Source organism: Dendronephthya gigantea, unplaced genomic scaffold (assembly GCF_004324835.1).
Source record: "Dendronephthya gigantea isolate DGI-Jeju-01 unplaced genomic scaffold, DenGig_1.0 000030F, whole genome shotgun sequence".
Lineage (NCBI taxonomy): Eukaryota > Metazoa > Cnidaria > Anthozoa > Malacalcyonacea > Nephtheidae > Dendronephthya > Dendronephthya gigantea.
Window position 1 is genome coordinate 826222 of NW_021163040.1, and position 27324 is coordinate 853545.

General features: G+C 35.6%; 1 protein-coding gene across 2 annotated transcripts; it reads right to left on the minus strand.

Annotated features, from left to right (window-relative positions):
* Nucleotides 1-2782: 2782 nt before the first annotated feature.
* Nucleotides 2783-27168, minus strand: LOC114524284 (cAMP-specific 3',5'-cyclic phosphodiesterase 4C-like). Of its 2 annotated transcripts, none has more exons than XM_028545443.1 (20): nucleotides 21196-21465; nucleotides 16962-17156; nucleotides 15669-15705; nucleotides 15350-15420; nucleotides 14841-14896; nucleotides 14473-14507; nucleotides 13978-14073; nucleotides 12145-12235; nucleotides 11512-11623; nucleotides 11243-11282; nucleotides 9969-10067; nucleotides 9725-9793; nucleotides 8719-8814; nucleotides 7819-7918; nucleotides 6908-7062; nucleotides 6677-6796; nucleotides 5897-6001; nucleotides 5186-5266; nucleotides 4342-4621; nucleotides 2783-3951 (listed from the first exon to the last, which is right to left on the minus strand). In XM_028545443.1, the coding sequence occupies exons 1-20, from the start codon at nucleotides 21255-21257 to the stop codon at nucleotides 3776-3778; spliced, it is 2076 nt and encodes a 691-aa protein (XP_028401244.1). In that variant the 5' UTR covers nucleotides 21258-21465; the 3' UTR covers nucleotides 2783-3775. The 2 variants fall into 2 exon arrangements, with proteins under 2 accessions (XP_028401244.1, XP_028401243.1); XM_028545442.1 differs by lacking the exon at nucleotides 21196-21465 and adding an exon at nucleotides 26664-27168 and having other exon boundaries at nucleotides 2784-3951.
* Between the last annotated feature and the right edge of the window lie 156 nt (nucleotides 27169-27324).

Below are 27324 nucleotides of genomic sequence, written 5' to 3' on the forward strand. Positions count from 1 at the left end.
CAGTATATAAAGAAATAATCGATCAACATCTCAATTTAAATTCAGTCTCATACTGGGCGATTATGCCATTATTCTTTGTGTTTTTCCTTTACAAAAGATGTCTGCATTTCCCTACATTGTATCAAAAGGATTCTCTTGAGCACGGTACCAAAATTTATTCGATTCCTCGCGGTTATCTAATGACTTAGTTATTACTGCAAAAGTCTATTATATACGAAAGGCCACAACGTCGAAAATAAACGCCCAAAATTTGTGTGATATACTTCGGTTTACAAAGAATTGTTTACAACTGAATTACGAATAATTGCTTTTCCTTTGCATGCATTAATTTGCTTGTCGCACCATTTGAATGTTTTAAATTAAATATACATGAGGAAACCTACTGACTTTTTCCGTTTTTTTATTGATTTTTGAGCTAGTGTGAATGTAGCAGACTTTAAATTTATATACGACTGAATTTATGCATGTTTATTTCCGCTGTTTTAAGTTTGATTTGGTTGCCGGTGTGGGATTTTAAATTCCATTCCAAATAAAAAAAATGGTAAATAAATAATGAATAACAAAATAAATAAACAAATAAAGAAACTGACTATATTCATACCCATGACGTTCAGCATGACGAATATTTATCGTCCATGTATGTGCAAATAGTCTATATCGCGTTACAAGCGAGGATACCCAATACAAACTCGTCCAAAATAAGCGCTTTTTCTGTTCGTGTGCCTTTTAGTAACTGAAGCTGTCTTTCACTTGCACACGGGTTACTAAATTTAGATCTATGCCGCACATTCTTTATTGTTTTTGGCTTTTTGGTAAAGATTCGTCGTATCCCGGAGTCGGACTTTGGGGGTTGAATATTGGAGGCTATACAGCTAATACAGGTCCCAAAAAAGTCCCCCCCCCCCTATTGAAATGAAGCTTTTGTTGGAATTTGAAAACATGATCAACGCAGTAGTGTGTACGCGAAGAAAAGGGAAATATTCCCCATCTTTGCCATAGGGTGATTCATCAAAATGCGAATCGTATCCTTTAAAATGGATACGACTACATTAATTTTTTATCGACCTCTTTAATCTCAACCTCGTAGAGGGTATTGTCTTAGGCCTCCCGTTTAAATGATTTTTTTCCACACCGTACCGCAAATTCGTCGACAAAACGTTGAGGTTTGCATAATGTGCGCTTTGGTTAAGACGCCATATTGTTTTTACAAGGCGCGCATTTTGTAACAGAAAAACACTGGACACGAGTTTGAGCAAATGTTTATCTCAATAGGGAAAGAGTTTGATCACATTTATATCATCCGTATTATTACCTTTCCTGCAATCTATCAAGATATATTATTAGTATTTTGCTGGTAAGTGCAAAATTTGCATGTATTAAAATTCGGAAATCTGGCAATGCGGAAACGTCCCCTCCCTAATTTCGTATATCATAGAACAAAAATTAGTCTATGAAACAAAATTTCATTCGAAGAATGTGTGCAAAATAATAAAATACTGGCTTTTAATTTTGGCGCAGACTTGCCGATGCCATGCAAATATTATTTAGATTTAAACTAAAGCTAGGTAATACTACATCGGATTAATCCGATGAGCAGGGCGCTTTATAAGCGCCCTGCCGATGAGTATGGAAGTTAAGTTTTAATATATAGCGACACATTCAAGACTGCAAGCATGGAGCAACGAAATAAAAGGTTAAAGCCCCGTTTACACGATACTCAATTTATTGGCACGGCACGGCTAAAATGGGTACCCGTGCCCATTTAATTTGTGCTCGGCCTTTGTTTTGGTAACCTGAACACTAATAAAATTGGGTAAGGGAACCAATTTTATCCGTGCCGTTCCAATAAATTGAGTGTAGTGTAAACGAGGCTTAAGATAAGTGTTACCGCATGTATGCTATTAAAGGCATGCATGAAGGTCGAGGGGCTGCATGGGTTAACAGATATAATGGGCGAATAGTTGCGGTTAATAAAGGTTAAACCAGACTGCATACCAAAGATTCCTTCTCGTTTGTGTTTCTCAATACAATAGGCCTGCTATCGTAAAGAATTAATTATCTCCTTTGCATGCCCAGAATAACAGCTACAAATGTCTGGCATTCGTTTAGGATTTTGACAGTGATGAGAAACAAACGACTTTTTTCAACGATGTTTTTTTGCCCAGGGGTTTAGTGAAATTATATCAGAAGTACATGGTTGATGTTATTTTCATAAACCGTTAGATATAACCACAGTTTAAAGTCAGCCGTTTGACGTAAGAATAAAGGAATGGATGACATAGTTATAGACACCGCTCAGAAAAAAAGTCAGTTACATTTAAAATTCCTACCATAAAAACGCTTACCGAATTGCAAATTTTGATATAAATTTTTTCAAGGTGTGAACGAAAAGTAAAAAAGTCATGACGCTTTTATATCATACACTTATAGAATGCTCCCGAGGGAAATTGTCTATTATAGATCATGTATATATAAGACGAACTTGCACCGATCATGAATTTAACAGAATATCGATGTCACATGCAAGAAATGTCTACTAAATACCGTATCAATACATAAATACCGTGTGCACCTCAGGGTGCACCTATAGACCTTTACGTATATTAAGTACAAGGTGTGATGTGCATACAACACACGTTATGGTGCATGTTTTTTTACCACTGCGCGTTTTTTACCACTGCGACACACCATAGTTATATTAATACATCATCTTTTTTAGTGTATGTGACTATTGAGATATTATAGAAACACATATCGATTGCATCTTTCGAATTCTAGAAACATCTTTTAATATTGTAAATTTTATACATTTATATGCACAGAGTTCTATTATTTACAGAATAAATACATCATCAACATATACTGAGCTAAAATTTGAATATAATAATTAAATTCTGTAATAAATAGTATTTCGAAACTATCGAGGATAATTTACAATTTAAATACTTGATGCTATATAGCAATTTGTATATCTGCACACAATGTTTTAGACAACGGTGAATGTATTTTATCTTGCCTTGCTACTGTATGAGCTAAATTCATTTTGCATTACCAGGGTTCTATCAACAGCGCATTTGGGGCCGGTGGTATAAAAAGACAGTTGACTTTTAACTATGGATAGTGGCTGGATTGGCCAATCAGAATCGTGTATTATGGAACTAACCACGATTTATCTTCCCAAAGCTCATTTAAGAATTTATACAACTGGCCCTGATATTTTAGACATGATCTGATCTATGAACACTATATGTTCACACAACTATCACCTTTTTCACCTGATACAAACCCTATAATTTAAATGTTCAGGGCAATGATGTATCTTTCACGAATACACATATCACACCGGAAAGTTCAGGAAAAGAAAGTGGACTATGATGGATTACAAGTCAAAAGTTTTGATATGACAAAAACCGTAAAATGTTCATGCTCAAAAGTCTCATTCCAATAATTATCATCTTGAAGTATTGTTACAGTAATCATGCGCAAGAGAGCGTGGATATAGAGAAATTTGTAGAATACGACAAAGGGATCTTTGAAAGATGCTCTACTCTTCATGCGCCAGTTTGATTGGTCACACATAGTGGGAATTCCATTCTCTCCCCAAATGCCTAATTTGGCACCACTTCCTAATTGAAATACGTATTGTAAAGATCCTTTAATAGAGACCGTCATAAACAAACCCAGAACGATTGACGTTGTGATGCTAATTAGGCAGCCCAACACTGTATCGATGAACATTCCACTGAACCACGGGGATAATTTCATCGACAATGAACTACAAGCAATGATCTCTCTGCTTATTTATTTCCAATAGTTCTTGATCATCTTCGTCGCCGTGCTCATCACTGTCTAGTTCGTCGTCAGCCTCACGACTCCGACTGCTACTCTTGCTGCTTTGTAGTCGAGCAGATTCCATGGAAAAGAGGTTGGGCGCTTTTGTCTTCACCTCATCTAAAGATTAATGATCAATTGAATTTCCAGCAAGTTCTTTGAATAAACAACAATTGAGTTTGTGGTACTATCGTATATCAAGACCTTTTCCCTACACGGATTTCCTGAAATGCGTGTGGTTGGTTCAGCCTAGCACTTTGGCGCTGTAAAATGACGTAACGTCATCTTTATGACGTAATATTTATATATACAACAGAAATCAAGGAATAAAAATCAAGTCAAGATTTATTTCAGACCAACTGGATTAAACACACTATACGAGTAAAAACAGTACCAATTTAAAATTGGTACCTCATATTCATTTGTTGGACCAATTTTTCATCTGTTAAATAAAACTTAATTGGTTAGAGCAACCAATTGATTAGAAAGAGATAATCTCTTAAGACATACCCTTAGAATTGCTTAAATCGATCGCCAAATTTCGATGCTCCTGCCAGCTCACCCGTTTTTCTTGTATCCTCTCGTGTTTCCTAAACGGCAGTTGGTCCTTCTCCATTTTATCACTATCAGTACTAAAACTTTTATGCGGTTCCGATTTCGTTTCCGATATATGAGAGTTATACCAATTTCGGTTCTCTTCTAAAGTATCTAAGATTTCCTGAGCATCAGGATAGGTTAGCTCAGCCCACGTTTCCCACAATGGCTGGGCAACAAAATCAATAAAAACGACCTAAAATTGAAATCATATTGGGTACATTAAAGAGAAGGAAAATAAACATTACGGTTGCGTTGTGTATAAGCAACCTTCCAAATGATTTGGAAAATGTATTTGGTCAGATGTCAAATCTTTTTTTTTTGTGACTATACACATGATAATTATCATGTATATGATTTTCACAACTCGTTAAAACAATATTGTAAAAAATCTTATAGTGCTGTAAAGTATGTCATTAATAGTTTAAATGTACAGTTTGTTACAACAATTTTGACTACCGTTTACATGAGGCCACACACCCTAGACAGTATGGCCTAGGTTAAGCCTCGCGAATGCTTAAAATATGATTTTACAATGTTTAACAATGTTTTGCCGGCTCTTTTTTTTGAAAAAAAATTCCATCGTTATTAGGCTGCAAGGAATTCTGAATAAATAACTAATTTCAATAAAGAATAAAAGTTATTTCGAAAAAAGAAAGATAATATTTAAAACGCATCAAACTTTTAATTAAAACTTTATATTTCGAATCGATTCTGATTCATCTTCAGAAACTATACGTATAAGAATAGGCATTCGTACCTGTGATTTTTCAACAGAAGCATTATAGCGATCCATCATGGGACTGACATCCATTCCCTCTATACTTCTCTCCCTATCACCCTACACAAAGAGGAAATTTTGAGATTCGAGAGAAATTCGAGATAGCGATTCGAAATATGGCGATTATTGCTCTGCTATATTGATTTCTTGAGACGTTCTCTGGTTGAAAATATTTATTGTTTACGAGCTTTCGGCTGCCAGACTGCAGCCTTCAATGGGTAGATATAAAATACAATGACTATAAAGACGATATGGTTTACAATTACAAACCATACGCCTACGCTTATCTATATAGTTATAGTGACAAAGAGATAATTAACTGGGACAGTTCCACGAGGTTATAAAAAATGTTCTATTTTTTCAACAAGAAGCGATATTGTTCAGGTAGATGTTTTGAGTTGTTATCAGCGTTAGTAGTGAGAGCGGTGTGCCAGGATTCCAATATTTTTCTGTGGCGGTAGCTTGCTTAGTTAATTATTTTGCTGTTTTTGAAATCAATTATATGGTCATAGGACGTGCTCTATACTATAGTCTAATAACAGCTAATACATTGTAAACTTGTTTTAGCTTTTTTTAATCCGAGTATAAAAGCAAGTTTTGGTGCACATCTGGCCCCTGCACACCTTGCAGAACAATACGTATATTACTATAGCAGGAGGGCATAGATCAAATTTGTGGTTTAATGAATACCTGTTGAAAAAATTCCTCCATCAATCGATCCACCCATTCTTTGTATAGGGGTAAACGTTTTGTTGGATTACTAAGGTCAGCACAATGCACCAAGCAACGCAAGACCTAGAAACCAAAAAACCCATTGTAATTAGAGTAACGTAATCAGATCTAGAAATTGGACTCAATCACCATCAGAACGATATCTTAAAAGACCTAAAACAAAGCACTCCTAAAACAGTAAAGAATTTGAAATATGGTTATACATTATTAAAATAGTTCGCGTTTCTAACCCAAGGTGACCATGCATATTTGCAAATTTTATAGCCAAATCTGGCTATAATATCAAAACCGGTTATAGACTGCATGCATGTCCTCTCCTGGTCGCAATGTGGTAATTATTAAAATCAAGTATATGTGCGTCCAATTAACCTGTTTCCAACTGCTTGAAAACCAATTTGTTTAAAACAAATTTGACCAGAATTTGACTTGCCGCTGACATGTTAAAGCCCAGTGTATATAACATAGCTAACACCTTATAAATATTTATACCTATGGCTGAAAGCAGTCTTTTTCAGGCTCCGTGCAATATGGTTAGATGCATGGAGTCGGGCATGCAACGTACATCGGCAAGCGGAATTCATTGAACACATGCATTTTGTTTCACCGATTTTTGACCGAGAGCACGCGAGCCTAACAGGAGAAATCAACTTACTAAATGGTCACGAGTCAAATTTTGCTGTGCTCATAGATCTGCATAGTGTGCTATAACATAGCTTAAGTAAAAAGATGTACCCTAACCTGAATGCGGTCGGCATAGTTATCTAAACTAAATTTTGACGCCGACAGTTTCTTTGTTTCGACCATGGTCTTTAAAGACGCCAGTAAACTCATGTGTTTCGCATTATCCGTAGCAAGAACCTAAAAAGAGCGTAGATATGAATGCGATAAATTAACTTGAAAACACCTATATAGACCCGCCCATGTCACCGTCTGATACTGATCAGGAATGGCTAAATAGCGAAAAATTACCATTTCAATAACATTCTTTCGTAGAGTCTGTCTCTCTTTCTTGTTCATATTTTCAAAGATATCACAGCCCTCGTGCTGCAACAGTTGAAAGGCCACAGCGAGATGATGGTTTTCAAGCACTGATTCGTCGTTATACATCAATGCCAGTCTTGAATCTGTTTACAAAACACAAAAAGGGATGTAAAAAACAAGATTCAGGTTGCATGCACGTGCTACATGCACAGAAGCATCCATGCCCACGGTAAAAATGGTAATCTTATTTGCCTATATTCTAAAACTATACAACTCAGAACAAACGGAATATAATTATTTTAACATAGCAGGTCCAGTCACACTCGCCTTATATCCGCGACTATAGTCACATTTACTCTTTTTATTACAAATCAAAGAGTAATCTCACTCTGTGCCTTTCATACGTTTCTGATTAAATAAGTGCTAAATACGAGCGGCCGATCTGATTGTGTATGCAACAAAGTTATGAATACATTAGTTGTATCAAAGTTAATATAAATCATATGAATTACTAATTCAAAAGACATTTATGGAGAATATACAGATGTATACATGTGACCAAAATACTGCGCAATGATTGCAATTTAGAAGTCATTAATTATCCATAGTTTCGCAATAACATATAAATGTCAACCTCACTGAAATAATCACTAAATATTAAAAATACAGATAGTTCTAGCTCGATGAAGGTAAATATCCTGAGCAGATAATATAAAAGCGTGCTATTTTTTTATAGCTACCACTCGAAAAAACTCGCATGTTGGTACCCAGCGTACAATACCCGTATATACCGTGCTGGAACTATACCACCCCATTCGGATATCTGCATGTGATTCTTAACCTTCTAAAATAAACGCAGACTTCCCCTCACATGGCTTGGAAATCATGTCCAAACTTACTTGTGGCAACGAGAAAATGATTGTTTAGTCCGGGATGGTCAACATCGTGAACCGCAGCTGCGAACAAAGCAGCCAAAATCTCCAAATCAGTAAAAACGGACTGAAATTTAAAAAAAAAAAACATAAGCCAATTTAAAAAAAAACATAGCCAATGTTATATAGTTCGATGCTTTTTATTACATGTTATGGCATACAACTTAAATTGACGTTAGTCTACATTTCGCTAAAGCTCTTTCACTATTTGAGTCAATTTCTATAATACACCATAAACGCCCACTAAGATTTGAATTCAGAGTTTGTATTGCTGATGATTTTTACACAAACATTTTCTGTAAGACTTTTGGTTGCCTATTCTTTGACGGGTTTTGTCTATACATATCATGTACTTGCTCTTCAACAAGAAATTTTAATATTTTCATTTAAAAAAGTATATTTACCGAAACAAAAACGAAATAATGACGAGCATACTTATTTATTGAATCGTCAATACTCGGAAACTTCCAATTATATAATATCGTTGATATCGGAATTGAGCGACAAGAAGTATGTTGCTTACGGCAAACGTGACATTTCATGTACACTAGAAAAAATATTTCCTTTCTGCTGGACCGTTCAATTTCGATTCTACGAAGGTACTTTAAGGTCATTAGGCACCTCCTTGGCGATACTAATGACTTTATATAAGCAACTCCCGATTGCCGGATTTAGTTTGCCGTTTAATGTGTTTCAGGAGGTGTCACATTAAGATATACATGCATGTATAGACACGTTTTCTCCTAGACTGTAAAAGGTTCCTTTTTGCTTTCTAGACTGTAAAAGGAAACCTATACGGGTTTCCAATTGCTGAGAAAACTAGTCATTATATTTGCTCACCGATATAGATACTTGTAGAATATTTACCTCAAAAACACTCGAGGACAGAAGAACATGTGCTGACTGAACTACATCAGCTGAATGTGTGCTGTTATGAAATGGGACGTCTTTGAAATAATGATTCTAAAGGATAAAATATCAATGCAATTTAAATATATACTTATTGAAAAACTTGGAATTCTTTCATACATGCATATTATAAACAACATTAATATTTTCCAGGTGCTGTGTATTTTAAATGTGACTGGCTCATTCGTAGTCACATGACTTTAAATAAATGCAATCTTTCCCGCCAGAGAAACAAGTGAAAAATTGTTGCCCGCATGTTGTCATAACAAAGTAAAGTGTTTTTTTTTTAATGAAATTGTTGCGTAACATGATTGAATGTTTTTGTTCTTATATAACAAAGCACTTAAAGTACACTACCTCGGGAAATAGTGAGTTTTGTTTTCCCTCGAGTCTGAATGTTTCCCTTGACTTCGTCTCGGGAAATATTCAGACCGCTCTTGGGAAAACAAAACTCACTATTTCATTCGAGAGCATACATTAAGTGTATAATATTTAAATATTTGTTATAAATTTTCAACATTAGCATATGAACTGACATTCTACGCAGGGGCGCCGGAATGACGGGAGCGAGCGGGGGCAGCCTGTGCCCTTTGCTACCATATAAAAGTGTCATAAATTCAACATTTAATCATGATGCCTACTTTTTGCATAAAAACTACCCAGGAAATATTATTGAAAATGAGTTCTCCCGTGGATTTTCAAGTTCGCATGTACTTGTAAACTTGAGCTTCCTTTTCGTGTGGTTGCTAAGGTAAAATGAATGTGCCCTTTTCTAAAACTCTGCCCCCGCCGCCCTAAACTGCTTCCGCGCGCCCCTGATCCTACGTTTAATTTTAACTACTAATAGGTAGTAAAGTATAAAGTAATATAGGTAACTTTTTAATTATAGGTTTGGAGAATATGAATAAAAGAACATTGATCGTAAAATCCTGTAATCTGTAATCCTGTAAGTTCATGTACAAACCTCGATTAATGTAATATAATTGATAAACGTCATTGGCTTTATTTTGAATATTCTCATTAGATCTCGGGCCTAAAATCGACAAAAATAAACACACCACACGAAGTTAACTTTGATCCATTACTTTACAATGAATTTCTAACAGAAGCAATTATTAACAACAACCAAATAAGAAAGAAATAACTTAGTTGTGAAGTACATGCATACAACATTTGAGGTCATTGTCCACAAACATGCCCGCACTCACCTGTAATATTGTGTAACTGACAGCAGCCAAAGGTCGTTCGTTTGTAATATTATGAAGTTTAAAAACATCGAAGTCCCATTTATGCACAGATTCGAGATGCTTAAAAGAGTAATGTTAATTTAATCAGCTATGACTATGTATATCAGTAATTTTTTTGAAAAGAGGACTGTACATTTCCATCAATAGTTTAATTTTATTCCCGTACGCTTTAGAGGCTTTGCGTAGCTGGGACCCGCCCATTTACCCTCCTTCCCTCGGGTCGCATGCATTCCGGCCAGCTGGCTAACGGGGTTCATCAAATTATTCAACTATTTGAAAAACTCCTAACTTCCGGTTTCGAATTGTCCAATCATATGCGTCTACTTATTTCATTAACCAATAGGATTAGATAGTGGTCAATTCCAGACCGGAAGTTACGAGTTTTTCAAAGGTTCGGAACGCTTCTATTGCCACGACTGTAAAACTAAAAAAACAAGACGCTTGTGCTGGCGTTAACTTCGGCGGCCGCGCACGTGCCAGTCTTCAATATTAAGCTTCTGAACATAAACAATACAGTTCATACTCATTTAGATGCTTTGTGAACCTAAAATCTAATTTTTGTTCGATCGGAAGCACATCGTACTTTAAAAAGTATAGAAGTTCAATTGTTTAAAAATGTAAATAAACCCCATGATACGTTCACTTTGTCTTACACTTTGGAATTCGCGCTTATATTAGTTACATCTTCAATCCTGTGCAAACTGTGACGTGTCAACGCGCCCATACATGACCACATCTTGTTAAAGGGCAAAATAGCAGCGATATTATTAAAATAGGACCAGAATCTATACATACGATCTATACATACGGTCAAATACACTTTTCAAATACTAGTATATTTCGCGCTAAAACACACTTGGAACGACGAAAAATAATAAAAAAAAACAAAAAAACAACAAACAAAACCTACGCGAATTTTTAACTCCGTCGCTGACGCCGGAGTAATTAAAGGGAATGGATCTTCAAGTGCATAACGATTTTAATCAAAAAGGCGTTTTTGATTTTTATCAAAAAGGTTTTAATCAAAACACACTTGCGACGATGGAAAATAACAAAAAAAAACAAAAAAAAACAACAAACAAAACCTAGGCGAATTTTCAACTCCGTCGCTGACGCCGGAGTATAATTAACGCGAATAGATCTTCAAGTGCATAATGATTTTAATCATGCAAAAAGGTGTTTGACACTTTGCCCATATATAAGTAGCTATATAATGTTTTCTGTATGCAAATTACCTTTGCAAGTTCACACTCGTCTTTTACTTCGACTCCAAATCTACAAATAACGCGGAGTGTTAGGCTTGATATTTTACCTTCAATAAAAAACGTCTGCGTGAAAAAATTAAAATTCATCTGATATCTTTCTATTCATTTTGATAAATAATTTATGTACTTAATTTCTGTCCAACAAACGAACGTTATGCAACAGAACTTCTTATCACCAATGTAGCTATACAATATTCGAAAGCTCTTTCGGAGCAAGTCAATTTTTCTAAATCCCTCACCTTGGTATAGTTCCTGAAAAGCTGCTTATTCGCTTTAATTTCCCAACGCTACTAACTAACGATTTTGAACGGGCCCGAATACTTGAAGATGGGTCAATGCCAGCATGCTTGTCTGAAAAATGAAATGATGGATTTAGTTTCGGGACAGACGTGACGTGTATATTCATATACAACTAAATTAATAAAAAACTTGGAAAAATTGGTTTTCCAATGTTCTAGAGTTTAAAAACGTTCACTGAGTGGGAGTAAAGCTGAATAATAAGTTGTTTTCCCACAAACATTTTCGTAGCACGCCTCCAGCACTAAAGTCTGTTCATAAATTATAGCAAAAGGCGTAAGCAAAAATTACGAGAATACCAGCTATAGGAATAAACTCACAAAAACTTTCTTTTAACTCAAGTAAAGACCAACAAATTTTCTTAAAATTTTCGTTTATTTTTGGGCACTTCTCTCGCGCTTTCGCGTGACGTGTCACGCGGAGTTTTTACGATACATTATGCATTAAAGTACGGAAATAAACGCACGATAACCGAAATGACTTTCGTGGGATGTTGCGATTCGCATGATAGCAATACGCCTCAATTCCACACTTGTTTGCCAATCTACTACATCACAACGGATTCAAATACTTACCTACAAAAGTGTTATAGACCCACATTGACAGTTCCTTAGATTGCGTTGCTTCTGAGAAGTCTTTTAGTTCCCGATTTAATAGCCTTTTAAACTGTATAAAGGTGATAAAAAATATTGTATAAAGACGTATTTTCACCGTTGTATGCAGTAGATGTTGTCAGTCGATCTTCAAACGCGATAGAATTATATTTAATGTTTGCATTCAAATATTGAACAATAATCGAATGAGGTGGAATAGATCGAATAATATATTGGGATTCATCAACACTACCAAATAAATTTCTATGATACAAAAACATAAATTTTAATAGATTTTTGTATGTTTGCATGCATGGTGACATCAATAAGCAAATTAGCTTGTAGGTACACCACGTAAGTATTTAATATTTCAAAGCTTTCAGTCCGTTAACCCGCGGGCCTTCATCAGTGCAAATGATAAAAAAAATTCATCAAATCAATTGGACTGATGAAGGCCCAGGTTAACGGACTGTAACTGCGTAAGCTTTGCAGTATAAAATACTTACGTGGTGTGCGACACCGCAGAAATTGGTGTTTAAGACGTTTCAACCCGAAAATCTAATCGCTGGTTCACAATTGTGCATTTCTGTATCGCCCTATCAAAGAGAAACCTTTTGAATATCTTAAAAAAGTTCAATTTTTCTTCTGAATACGCATTCTGCAATCTTTTGACAGCTCATCATACTCATCTGACCGCTGTGAAATGGCCATTTTGAGGCTTAAAGTATACACAAGGTTATTAATTCAGACGATTCGTTTTTACCGTGAGCAAGCTTCAAATCTTTTGTGCAAGACATATTTTCTTGAATATTTATAAATCTTTTTCCTCACCAAGTTTGAAGTCTAAGTATCGAAAATTGCGGCTAAGCCTATACCAATTTCCGCGGTGTCGTGGTGTGCCTATGCAAAATGTACAAACGAAACCGACATGCAAACTTCAAAATTTGGGCCAAACAGTGAAAATAAATCGGTGAAACACTCAGACAACGGCAGAATTATATTTTCTTTGAACAAATATACTTTGCAGTTGTATATGGGATAAAATAAATGGGAAAATCAACTAGAACAATCAGTAATTATTTTATCAACAATTGCATCCATCGAATAAATGTTTAATTGGAGAAATTTTGCTTTAGTATCTCTTTCTGCATGTTCGACGATAAAAGGAGCAAACGTCATGACCTGTGGTTATACGTGAACATTCGAATAACTAAAAACACCCAATGGTAGTGCAAACTCACCAAGCACGCCTATACATATATAATATATACATTGAGTCTTTATATATAAAGATGCGTTTTATGATCACGTATAGGAATGATTTCGAAGCAAATTTGAAATGTTAATATATCCACATGTGCATGAGCACGTAACTTTTTCTCAATTGCATATATAGATAAATAGACGAGCAAGCTTTCTTTACAATAGCTTGCTTTCATTCTCGTACTTATAAGTAAGCAAGTTTTTTAAATTCCTAGCAAATTTTGCGGGTTCAAAAGTTTGTTGCTTCAGCGCAATTTTATCCAAGCGTCCTAAATTTCTCAATGCATGCAATGTCACTTGAATGCCCAGTGTCAAACTGCTATAATTTCAAGTCATTTTTACGTTTACTGCTGTACGTCCACGATATATCGAGTTCATTCGTGGAAGAGCAAACACGGCGTGCTTTTAGTCAACAATGATGCCCCTTGACAAGGAAAACTTGTCATTTCCACATACACACGATGCAACAAATGGAACTTGCTCGTCTTTGCGTCTTTTAGAAAAAAAGCGGAACCGCGATGATGCACGAAAGGAAAAAAAGATATGTCCTACCTTATTCGACGCCAATTCGCTTACACTACAATGTGTTTCTAATGTCTCCAACTGATTAAGTACCCAGTCCAGCTCATCCAGAGTGTCCGTAACAAGCTGGGAAGACAAAGTGAAATTCATATTACTATTATTACTACGCCTAATAAATCAGCCACGAATCAGCCTCTAAAAACCTGGAAAGGGTATAGTTGTAGGTATAGCCCGTTTAGCCTCGTGTATTGCTGTATGTACGCGCTTATTACCGCGAAATGCCGATGACAAGGACCAACGATAGATTAGGAAAATCTTGCGTAGGAGCAGATCTATCTGAGATTTAGGCTCCGCAAGACGTGACATGGTGATTAGCTTGCGCGCATATATTTGTAAATTTTGACGCCCTTAAACGCACTCCTACTTCAACACTAGCAAAAAGGGAATTGGGTGATTTAAGAGAGCTGTTTCCAACTGGAGGTTTACATCTTCATTTATATAGGAATTCTTTCCTGCTGAACTTACCCGATTATGACCTTCACCCTGTTGATTAGATGACGCTACATAAATGGAAAGACGTGATTAAATTTATTGAATGAGGCTGACTAATATTAAAACGTATTCGAAGCGTGGAAAACACTAGATAAGTAATTTAAATAGGAAATAGATAGGAAGATCTATATCGAGCACTCCACGTAGGGTCTTTCACGTATTCGTCTACGTACTTTTTCTAGATCTTAATTTTCCATCGTTTAAAACTATGTAGAGAACTGCGCCAGATGTAACCCACTATTCATGTATACAGTGTAGCTGCCCTGCATATTCTATTATAGGCATTTCAGCTTCTTTAAATATGTATAGAAATTATACGTTTATATTAAATGAAACCCTACCAGCTGCTACGCCATTGACTTCGTATGAACTTCTTCTACCGAGACTTTGTTTGCAACTAAAAAGTCGTTTAAAGGGTTAAAATAAACTGGGTTTAAAGGGTTTTACGTTAGAAATATTCGAGAATAGGGAAGCATGCATAAGCAGAAACAATTTGAAAAGCATTCAGAAATTAGACGAGCACCTAGCTATAAAAATGAACGTGTAGGAAAACATTAATCTATATACTGTCCGTGGAACATTTGAAAAAATTGAAATGCCATTTTGTTTTGGCCAAGTTCAATCACTGGCGTTGGTTGTACGAAGGCCGTATAACGCTCTTTACCGGATATTGGGTTTTTCAATCTTTCTAAAAATCACTATCCAGTGAATAGCGCTATAGCCTTCGTAAAACCGGCCACTGCGCTGTGCATGCATATATATAGCGCATTAATAGAAACAGATGTTAAAAAAACACGAGCCCGCATGCAACACCTTGTATAATTAGTTTTTCGAAACTATCACAACTTACACTCCTTCGAGCTTCTTTACTTGAGCTATAGTCATAAAATTGGTTCGGATATTCCTCAGACTCGAAATTATCTGAAAAAGAGGAGAATATACATCAAATTATCGCCATAATTATTCAAAGAAGTTCATGCTGCCGCGTGTATGACTTTGCGAACTGAAGTATATATGATTTGCTCATATATTTCATTTCATTCATCCATTAGACAGTATGATCATATTGATTGAAACGTGCAATTCAATGTATATGAGGTTTGAAAAGTTCCTATTTTCTTTGTTGTGCAATACACGTAGGTATACGGTGCATGTCATATAGTACTTACTTGGGCAAACGGTGTGACAAGTTCCTCAGCTCTGGTCCTATATATGGAATTACGATAAGTAAACAAAAGGCAAGCACAATCAAAACCAGAAAAATTTTATGCTGCATGCATTTTCGCAGCATTGCGTATATTGAATTACGTACTAGCCGGTGATAATAATTCTTATTAATATAAGTCTAAAAGAAAAACAATTCAATATGCCAACGCGGGTGCATTGTAAAACATGCGTGTATGACTCCGTTGAATTATTACTGTGACGGTTCTAGCCAGTAACCAACTTAAAAAGACGAACAATTACCGTGATCACGTTGGGAATCAAACCCTCGACCTCTAGTTTATTGGGTCGGTACGTGAACTATATGAACAAACTTTGCTATTGGTTGATGATAACAATGAAACACAATGAACTATAAAAATTGATTTTAAAAAGAACGAATCATAAACACTGTTCATTGCACTATTGTTACAAAAAGCCAATCACAAACTAAACTCGTTCAGATTAGGTAGATACTTAGTGGGTTTATTTGGAGTAAATAACATAGTTTGATGACGGTCAATTTTGCTCGACGGTTGAATGCAGGGCGAAATTGAACATGGGTTAAGGAGTTAAGGGATTAAGGAGTACAACTATTTCATTGATTGTAATATATAATACAATTAATGATTTTGTAAACAAAATGGCAGAAAGCTATTTTCAACCAAACTATAAACACACCTGTAGGAAAATAAAAAAGACCTGGGGCCAGTTGTATAAAAGAGTTAACTATATAGTTAAGAGAAAAATTGGCCAATCAGAGTCGTGTATTTGAATAAAAGTGTGGCAGGACTTTGCATGTGTTGACAAGAACCTATTATGTACACTTCCATTAAAAATGTCCCATCGATCGAGATCTCGATATAAAGTGTTTTGATTTTATCATGCTAGTAATAATAAGCTTATATTCGCCCGGTCTAATTTTGAAAACAAACAAACCTCACTCTGACTGTTATTCCTAAATCGCCATCGCAGAGTCAAGATGTGATTCAAACAAGACACAGGTCGAGACTGTAAACTTTCGACTTTATTCAGTTCAAAGTCATCTTCGACTGAAGACGAATGTTGAAAATTTACAGTCTCAACCATGCAGCGCCTTTGAATATTGACTCTCGAGATGTCTAGTCTTTTCAGAATTTGTTTTTTACTTTACTTTTTTATCCCTTTGTGAAAATATTTCTTTCGTATTCACCGAAATTATGCCCTTAGCTTCGGATTACATGCTGTAATTCTTCCTATATAGCATCGCAAAAACTTACCCTTCACTAAATGAGGCATGCCTTGGTGACATGCATCGCGGTGACACTTCACCCTCGCTATCCGACTTGTATAAAAACGATTCCCTCCGCTGCCCGGATGGGACAGCAAGCCTCTCACACTCAGTTCGATCGGAAGAACTTTCCCGTGAATTCTTGAGAGACTTCCTGTTCTGTTTGTCATGCTTCGTCGCGAAACTAATAGATGAAAATAAGAAGAATATATATCAATAAGTGAGAATACATGTATCACGGTTCCTTCAATTACTATATCATGGATGAAAATTCAACGTTTCTAACGTTTAGGGGATTGGAATCATATTAAAATCAACTTGCTATTACTGCAATTCTTTCGTTTTCGTACGAATTAAGCGCGTAAATTTTTGCTCGTGCATGATGTGTAGATTTCAATTCAAATGTTTTTACTCGTGTTTTGTATGGGAGACAGCCATTCCAATAATCAGGATAGGAAAGTGTCATAAAGGTAGCCGAATTTCAGCTCATCATTCCATCAACGTATGTAGTGACATATTGTGTAGCTATAACAATGATTGCATGGTCATTAGAACATATTATATTTTTACATGCATGCTGTGTCTCTCGCTTTTTATATACTATACCGATTAACAAGGATAAAATATTCATTTACAGTATGTGTCCATTATTGACAAGTAGTAGCTAATTTTATCTCTAAATTTGTTTTTCTACACACTTGAACGTTTATATTTACTGCGGACATTCAGCATGCATGCAATGACATGCACAAGCAGACGAGTATATAGCTCTTTTCAATTAAGCTAAAACTCAATTAAATTACACAAGCACGTAGAAAGCTTACTTGAGATCCGAATGCACAAACTAAATATAAACTCCCTCGAAGTGATTTTATTCACAATTATCGAAATGAAGTGAACACGTATGCATGGATTACGCAATCATATGGTGTTAAACAATTGAAAGCAGTTACGCAGTATACAAGTGCGATTCAAGACAATTTAGACCATTATAATTTATGTCGCTAATATGCTCAAATAAAAACAGCAATTTTGTAACCAATAAAGATGACGCTGAATGAGGTGATGCATGCATATTCTGAATTTTCCATATTCAGTCAGCGCGTACAAATAGGCTACAAAAGACATTGCTTTTTCGTGAATTTTTTTTTCTATAGAATTACACTCGTGTGATACATAATTCTTTAATATAGCGATGCTTATATGATTTTGAATTATCATATATGTATTATATTACTAGGAGATACGTGAAAACATATAAATATTTAAATATTTGCCTTACTGCCTCGCCGTACATCAAAGGCCTTGCAAGTTTAAACGTGCATACATCTTATCCGTTGGCATCTCATACGAGGCAATTAACTGTAATCTTAATCTTCAAAATTAATCTCAAATGCATGCATACATGCATGTCCATCGCGTTGCAAACGTTACAAAATTTAACCCTTATTTTCGACACGGATATTTTATAGCTATATATATATACTCTCTTTGCCGTATTTTTAAATAAACTTCATTTCCAGTATTTCCCTTTGTTTATAGTACTAACATTTATTATGCAGCGGTTGGCGCTATATAAATATATAGCTTGTATGCATTAACAAAGCGATCAGTGCATATACAGGGAATAAACATGGACATCATGGAAGGACTAGTTGCACTACAGAATTTTTCCTTCGTGACTAATTTTACGCATTCATTGAAGGAAACAAAGTAGGGAAATGCGAAGATAATTGGATAATTAGTCATTTAAAATACAAGGTGGAAATGTAATCTTCGATGCAGCTGAGCGATGAATGGCGAAGAACGTGACCTATTATATAGTATTTCGCAGCCATACTATACGGCATACCGTGCACGCAGAGCCTTATTTTTCGTGTTATCATGATTGAAAGTAAGCAAGAGATTAACTTTGCTGCATGCAAAGCAAATTAATAGGATAATGACAAACGTATATCGTGATCCAATAAATTAACAATGGATACTGTATTGTGTTACATGTGCTTTACAATATATACGCTTGTTGAAATCGAAACCTTTAGCTTTAGAAATTCATCTTGGTTATCATTGTAAACACGTTTGAATCTGGCGGATCTTACGTGGAACAACACCGTAATAATCTGTATATAATATATTAATTACCAGGAAAGTTAATTTCTGAAGCCATCCCTTTTTAGTACAACAATAATTAATGTATGTGCAATAGAATCAGTCGTGGAAATATAGACTAAAAATTATATTATATGAATTATGAAGGTCTCCAAGATTTCTGCTACAGCGAGAACCTAAGCCAGCGCCTCGTTTAACAAGGAATATAGCTATTCCGTAGACTCACTGTTGTGTCTTTATGACATTACCTGGCATTTTGTCGGATGCTGCAAAAAGAGGTGTTGTAGCCCTTAAACATTGACACATCGGTCACGTAGGAGCGTGAACACGTTCTGCGAAAATTGTATACGTGATGTTCCTTAATTATACACAGTTAATTCTGAGAAACAATGGTGGGGAAGTTACCAGTTTATAGGAATTTTCATAAATAGGCCTAATCAATTGCGGAGAATCCAATAATTTTTCCTCCCTAGTGGGAAGTAGGCTACTCCGGATCACCACAAACTGTGTTATGAATACATGCATTATTACATATTACACACATTTTATTATTTATACTATATGTTTTATCAGGAGTTGTGTCCCAGACATGTAATTATTGATTCGGCTACGTGAAATGTGTATATAAGAATTTGATGAAAATACACCCATATAATATTTGATGAAAATACACCATAGTAGTAGGTCAGAGCTTAAATTTTGAACATATACAATATTTTTGGAATCAACGACTTCTGTATATTTCAAGGTCTTCCAATTTAAAATGTCACTAATTCATCTTGCGCTTAATAAAAGTAACATGAAGTAAAGGATTCATGCATGAACATTTGCCCGAGCATTACATAAGATCGCGATTTAAGTATAGCAGCATTTCGATGTATAATTATGATTTGAAATATAATTCAGTCTACAAAATGATTGTGTTGAGCCATTCGTCTAGGTATTTGCACCATAAAACAACACAATACAAAAAGTCAGAGGGATCCACAGAAGAGTCGCTCTGTTATAAAGGGGTCGTTTTTACTCTATTGAATTCACGATACAAAGTAGTATACCCAGCGTTCACCTCGTTACATTGCATTCGAATTATTTCCTGTATATTTAATTATTCCCAATTTATTTCACACACGGCAAGACATTACGCTATCTATAATTTAACATGTTCTATATTATATACGGGGCATCTGTTTCAGTGAAAAATGTCTCAGGACAGCTACCCTATCCAGAAGTATTTTGGATATGAATACAATTTTAATTGAATTTCAGGAAAAAAAACTTCGTGTAGTAAATGTAGCTATTTTGTATAGATGTGAACATAACGAGCAATGCATGTTAAGAATGGTCATTATAGATATAAGACCGGTTTTATGCAATCTGTTGGTTAAGTTTTGAAATACAGTTTAGTTAATTGTGTTTCACATATACTATTCTTTGAGTATATAGACGGCGTGCCTACAATTAAAGCGCATCGTTTTTTTTCTGTTTGTACGCAAAAAATAATAAAGTATTTCACAGCACTATACTCATTCAGAAAGAACCTGCAAAAATTTTATCCATGTGTGCAATAGGCCTGCTTCACAAGCATATTATTCCGACCCTTTCGGTATTTTGTCTGCCAGCACAACCGAATGCCGATAAAAACGGTGTCAAAACAACGACAGGCTGGATTTAAAATGTCCTATACTCAAAACGGCGACAAGATCGAACACTCTCTATGCGCCGGCTCGAACAAAATCTATTTCTAAACGAACTTCCTATATTGCGTGTGCGGAAATCGAGATCAGAAAGTCAGTAGGTTTTGTGAAACATGATGGGAAACATATAGCTACTATCGATTCTTAACTAACTTTATCATTGACGGCCATCAACCCAAAATTAACCACCAAAAGATATCTCGGGCATAAGATATGCCCGCTAAATAACGGACGAAAATGTTCACGGCTACGATACGGCTCGATATCATGTCCGCATTTATCAATATGAAAACAATAACAAATTTAACCCAAGCGAACTATGGAGCAAGGACAAGGTTTCGAATCTTCCCTGCCACCAACAACGAGTCAACAATAAATAGATTTATACTAAAATAAGAAGATAAATGAGATTGTGCTGACCATGAGGTAGTATTCTTTGAGGGCCAAGATCCCATAGCTGAAGACTTGAGGTAAATTACCATACCGAAGTACAGGTGTACCGAACGTGGCCGATTCGTAGATTATATTCCGGAGTTTCGACCATTTGAGCATCAATAACATGAATCTAGTAAGAGTGTCCTGAAGTCCTTCGTTTTAATGCTTCAAATCCACGCCGATGATGGCCAGGATACGAAAATTTAGCAACTTGAACGTCACGACGGCCCACGGAGACATATACACGATTTTTTGTGAAGTTTGCCCGTGAAAGTATTATGCGGCAAATTCTGAATAAATTATACTTCCATATATGGGCAATTGCTATTGTCCTCGCGGCCAGCTGTATTTGTGTGAAGCTGCCATTCAATTTCCCCGTGTCTGTAGTCTACGCGGTCATTGCTCCGTGCGGCTTCTAATGAATTCGTATCTATTCAAATTCGCTAATCACCTTTGAAAATACCAATTGCATAGGAGTTCACGACGGCCAGCCACAATTAGATCTCCGAGCAATTACTACTTCACAGACATAGCTTTAGCCCGGTCGAGACGACATTGTATACACAATGCCGTGGTCCTGCTATTCACGTCGCCATTTTTCGAATCGTACGACCGTCGTGGATACTTCAAACGTCGAAAATTTTATAGCGCTAGCCGAAGGCTTGTATAATGAAAATTGTAGCCGGTTTTTAATAATTAATGACAAGTAGATATTGTTATGGAAACAGAATTAACATTTGAATTCACGTGCAATAAAGGGAGACATTATCTCTTGGGGGCTAACGCGAAAACGATACCTCTCATGCATGCTTAAGCCTCTTAGATATTGCATTATACATACATACATATATATACATGCACACACATACACATATATATAATATATATATAATAATATATATATTATATATAATATATATAATATATATTATTATATAACATATATATATATATATAATATATATATATAATATATTATATATAATTTAACCTTTAAAATTTTAAAATGACGCACAATTACGCCTCACGACTATGCATTCATCAGAAATGTGCCGTGCAATCCATCAGTATACATCAGTTTCCCATCAGGCTGAAAAACATATTTCAGAATACGTTTACGATGCGTTTGGAGCAACTACATGCATGTGTGCAGCTTATCATTTGAATGATATTATACTTATCACTTTTAATACTCAGTTTCATACAAATCGAAAACAAAGGACCTTAAAAATGTATATATAATGCCTACATGCAAGCGAAATCTTTATGGGTTTTAATTTTCAGAAATATTTATTAAACTGTTGCGTTGCAGGCATATTGCCCGCATAATTATTAACATTGAATTTCCTGTGAGAAGCAAAATGTATTCTAAAATCAGTTTATAGTAGCTATGTTTGCAATAATTACTATCTATCCTTTTTTACCAAGTTTCAGTCCACATGCAATATACGTTTATATACATATAGAATAAAAATAATATATAGCAAATCATAACACACCTCGCTGACATTCCATTCTATAGCTAAAACTAGCTAAATCTTTAATTACGAGTTTCAATTTTTAAAATTTTTATTCAAGATTCAGCGTAAGCTATGATAGCTTTATCAAGCAATCGCATTTATGGATTTAGATACCAGGCGCCCTCTGCTTCTCCAGTTGTTTTCGCGCTTCTACTTTTTATTAACATAATTTTTTTAAGAAATATAGCCGATGGTCGCTTGGGAAAGTACCCTGCATGCCTGTTCTCTATAAGTACATGACTGATGACTGTTGAGATATGACAATTTTTCATAGTTACGTGAGGTCACACACTTCACTGTTTATCACATCATAAAATTTTCAAATACCCTTTTGAATGATACACCAATATGGCGGACGTATCACGAGGTAAACCAAGATGTAGCTGAATTGATTTAAAAAGTGAAAGTTTTGAAGAGCCTTTTATTCAAAATCTTTTTATGTCAGATTGTGATAGGCGGTAAAAAAATGATTTCGAGCTAACACATATATAGGTGCTATAAAAGTTTGGTTAAGTTTTATACAATAATGCCGTTATTTCTATTTTGATCCTTTAATTCACTGGAAACTATATATGATATATGCATGCATTACTGAAAATGCTAAATCCGCAATTCACACGCTCGTTGCAGCGCGGTGATCCGTGATAGTTCTATTTAACCACGGTAATATTGTCGGATAAATCAGTGTACAATATTTATAAGGATCATACAGATACCATTGAATATTCAAAGATTATCCTACTTACAAGAATAATGTTACTAACCTAAGAATATAGCTGTTCTTCTTTTAAAACACGAAATCGGTCTGCTTTTATATACTCAGGTAGCTTTATATGTTAGTATAATATTATGTTTGTAGTATCTTCGTATATGTATCCTCGTATCAGGCTATATACATGTAGCTGTATATCATAAAGATAAACTAAGGCGAATTTATTTCTGTTTTTAAGTAAATAATTATCGGTGAATTCGGTTGCATGCATGCTTCGGAGCGATGCGTATAAAAATAATATCTACTTTCGCTTTGTTTTTTTCTTCATCCTAACACATTCGGTACAGTTAATTGTCTCCTGTTTTATTATATGCTTGTTTCTTTTAAAATTCAGTATACTATATATATTACGTTTTGTTTGTTTTCTTATTCAGTGCTATCGTGGTTAAGATATTGGGCACGGTAATCGGACTTATAGTCGAAGTAGAATATCCAAGAGCGATAAAGTAGATATAGATCCAAGAACGATATAGTACTAAAATTAGTATACTTCATGTTTTAGGACTATATATATGCTCAATGCCCAAATTGCTTTTGCTCCAGAAATTTGATGAAGGATTGACGAGCATGTGATATAACGACAAAATGTCAGAGGGCTGAACGTCGGCCCAATCGGCGCACTATACCATCGGGCGAGCCGCGAGCCCGCGTTGATCATCGATATCCTATATAGAGGAGTCTTAATTCCTATCGCACTGCTTGCTTCCTAAGTTTTAAGATCAGTTCGTAAAGACATATTACAGATGGAATCAACAAATTTGTTTAACATCACAAGTTTGCTGCTGTGGTCACAGAGTAAGAAATTAGTAGCGACAAAGGTGCGAGACGAATATTTTTCATTCACCAACCGTAAACTATAGCTATCATTCCAAGTATAAGTAAATAGGCGCTCCCTAGCGCAAGCATGACTCGTATAAATAGTTGTAACTCTTGTCAGAAGGCGATCGAGTTTAATAAACAGAAGCATTTCAAAACGACAGGATAATACACAGAAGATAAATCTTTTCACTGTGTTTGAAATGAATTATGAACAACAACTAAATGTTTCAGCTGTCAAAACGTTTTGCATCAGAACGTCCTCAAAGAAATAGTGGCAAATGTTGTTTCCAAAATTGGCAATATACAATCAAAAAGAACGGCGACAGTTCTTACGAAACTTTTTGTTAGCATTTAAAGGCTTTAACATGAGCACTGTCTAGACTATAGCTATGCATGAAATTAGAAGAAGTAGCCTAATACTGCAGACAGCGAAATTTTAGAAGATATATAAAAAATTACGCAGAGTATATAAGCAAGTTCATGCATTTGCCAAACTCTACGACTATAGGTCATTCCAAAAGGTGTCCAAGGCGGGTACCCATCTATAGCTGGGAATTTGTCCCATGTGGTTAAAAGATATATACATGGCCCTTGAAGTAACAAGCGTTTAATTCCACGATTTACAATTTAAGATATAAACTCAAAAATATTTCCGTTGGCGAAAAATGACGATATACACGCATGCGCAAGCCAATTGTACATCATGAACCGTTTCAGGATTATATCAATATTTCAGCGCAAAAAGAGGCAATGTAAGGTGAATGTCGAGCTAGATTACTAATACTTGCATGAGATGATTTTATTAATAGATGTTATAGTTGCAATCCAAATTCTGTCTGCCTGATTTGCCCAAAATTAATTTCCTCATTACATTTAACCATAACTAATCTTGTTATCTTTTGAACCGTTGATGTGATTTCCCTCGCTGTAATTACTGTTATGTTATTCTCTTATTTTTACCAGAGAGATTTATGTGCAAGAAAAATTATATAATAAATATCCGGAGACAAAACGTACAACAAAAGCCCTTACGACGATTTTTGATATTACATAGCTACTATATTGGCAGCGTCGGCTCTTTCAACCGACTTCAAGGTTTCAAAATTAAGATAAAAAAGCATCTCTTTTGAGGAACAGCCGGCGCTGGGCTGAAAACCAGTCACGTGGCTTTTTTCATAAAGGCGATTACAGCTTTTGGAAAAATGGAATATTTTGATTGCGATATAGAATTTTAATTTCAGACGGTTTTCTCCATGTAAAATAATTGTAATAGGCGAAATTGAAACAGGAGACACTGACCAAAGCCTCTCCACTGTCCAGTAGCCAGTTAACGTCTGTGAAGATCGACAATATGTTTCTGAGTGGCTGAATAAGCTGGCATTGTTTAAACGGCAAAACATATAAGTAACAGGATGCACAGAATGTGCGTTAATGTTCCAGAGGTTTCGGGAACCGCAGGCCACAATTGGCGTAATATAATTTTTGGGAAAGAACGAGGTGGCGTTTAAGGTGGTTTTTTATACGATTGCGAATTCACACAACAATAAAATGCATCCAAACAATTTCATGAGCAAAACCGAATTTTTTTTACATGTCAGCCGTCATGAAATTGTAATGTGAATCGAATCTAAAATCAAACGGTGCATTTGTAAAATTAATTCTGATGCGCCCATAAAAACCGTAATCTGTAGACGGCACGGGCTGTTTTGCCGAACGACCGACTTAATAAAACGACCTAATATAAGAGTATTATTTTACAACTATGGACGAATGACCCGAAGCGATGTCTCGAATTTAAATATGCAATATTGCACTATTGAATGAAGTGCTTTCATTCTGATCTTAATTTCCTAACCATTCTGTATCATTAGCTCAAGCCGCTCCTGCCATTTAATCAATCCTGTATACATATATACATTTTCACAGCGAACGATATATAAACATATATGAAATGACTGTCAAGTTGAATGGCGCGTAGGCGAATTAATGACAATGCCTGCCTGTTCACCCGTTTACTGATGTATTTGAGAGATCAAACGATTTCATGGCGTATATTTACTGTAGATGTATAGAATAGATATCAAAATTATGAACTCAGACTATACATCATTTGCTTGGCCTACCCTTCGGTAAAACTGTTCGCTATTTGTAAGCGAGCAATGTTATTTTCTTGCGAATTTCGAATGCAAAATTGACATAGGTCAATTCCCATATGAAAAGGTAGACATTGAATAAAGTTAAGACAAAGACGCCGACGGCGAATGTCAGATACATATACAAGACATAAAGAAATTAAATATATCTGACTGTAATTTGTCAAGGGAAGTTTAAATAAAACTTACTTTGAACAATCCAGTCCGTTTAAACGTCCTCCCTCGTCATTTGTAAGCGATATTGAGGGTTTAGCATCCTTAAATTTTACACATTTCTCCTTCCCTTTCGTCTGCTCGTCGCCCATTGCCGGTGATCGTTGCTTGAACTTTGTTACACTTAATTAAACTCGTCTTCTCCTTTCTCTCCGATCTATGTATTGGCAGGCTTCACAAAAATTGTATGAGCACACTTCGTATGTCAGCTTATATTCCAATATTCAATGTTTAACACTCGTGCTGCTCACCAGGATGTTATTGTTCAGCGCTGCTATTGACTGACTCAACTTTAATCAAGCGTTGAAATCATCCTCGCCTACATAGCAGGCCGACCGGGTCAATCTTGCTGCAGCTTCAACGAGCACTAGCCGAGCAATGAATGCCTGCATCGCTTTTAATTTAAATGTTATTTACCCAGATCACACTGTTCAAAATGGTTTCGTCAATGAATGATTGATGACACCGCAGAGAACTGTAATCAGTCGTGTGTACCAGAAGTGTCTGATAACAGTCCCTTTGTCTCTGACGAGCAGCACGCGGTTTGAAATCTCATCTGTACTCGTGCAGCCATGGTAGCCGCTCACCTCTCGCTTTTCGAAACAATTTCTCATTTTGTTTTCGGAAATGAAAGATA

Bases quoted from the DNA above. Each gene is read 5' to 3' on its own strand.
- LOC114524284 (XM_028545442.1), bottom strand. From the start codon at position 26,779: ATGGGCGACGAGCAGACGAAAGGGAAGGAGAAATGTGTAAAATTTAAG. The intron at 11,624-12,144 runs GTAAGTATTTGA...TTCATTTTTCAG, and splicing joins GGTCTATAACACTTTTGTAG to ACAAGCATGCTGGCATTGAC. The intron at 10,068-11,242 runs GTAATTTGCATA...TACTCTTTTAAG, and splicing joins ACGAGTGTGAACTTGCAAAG to CATCTCGAATCTGTGCATAA.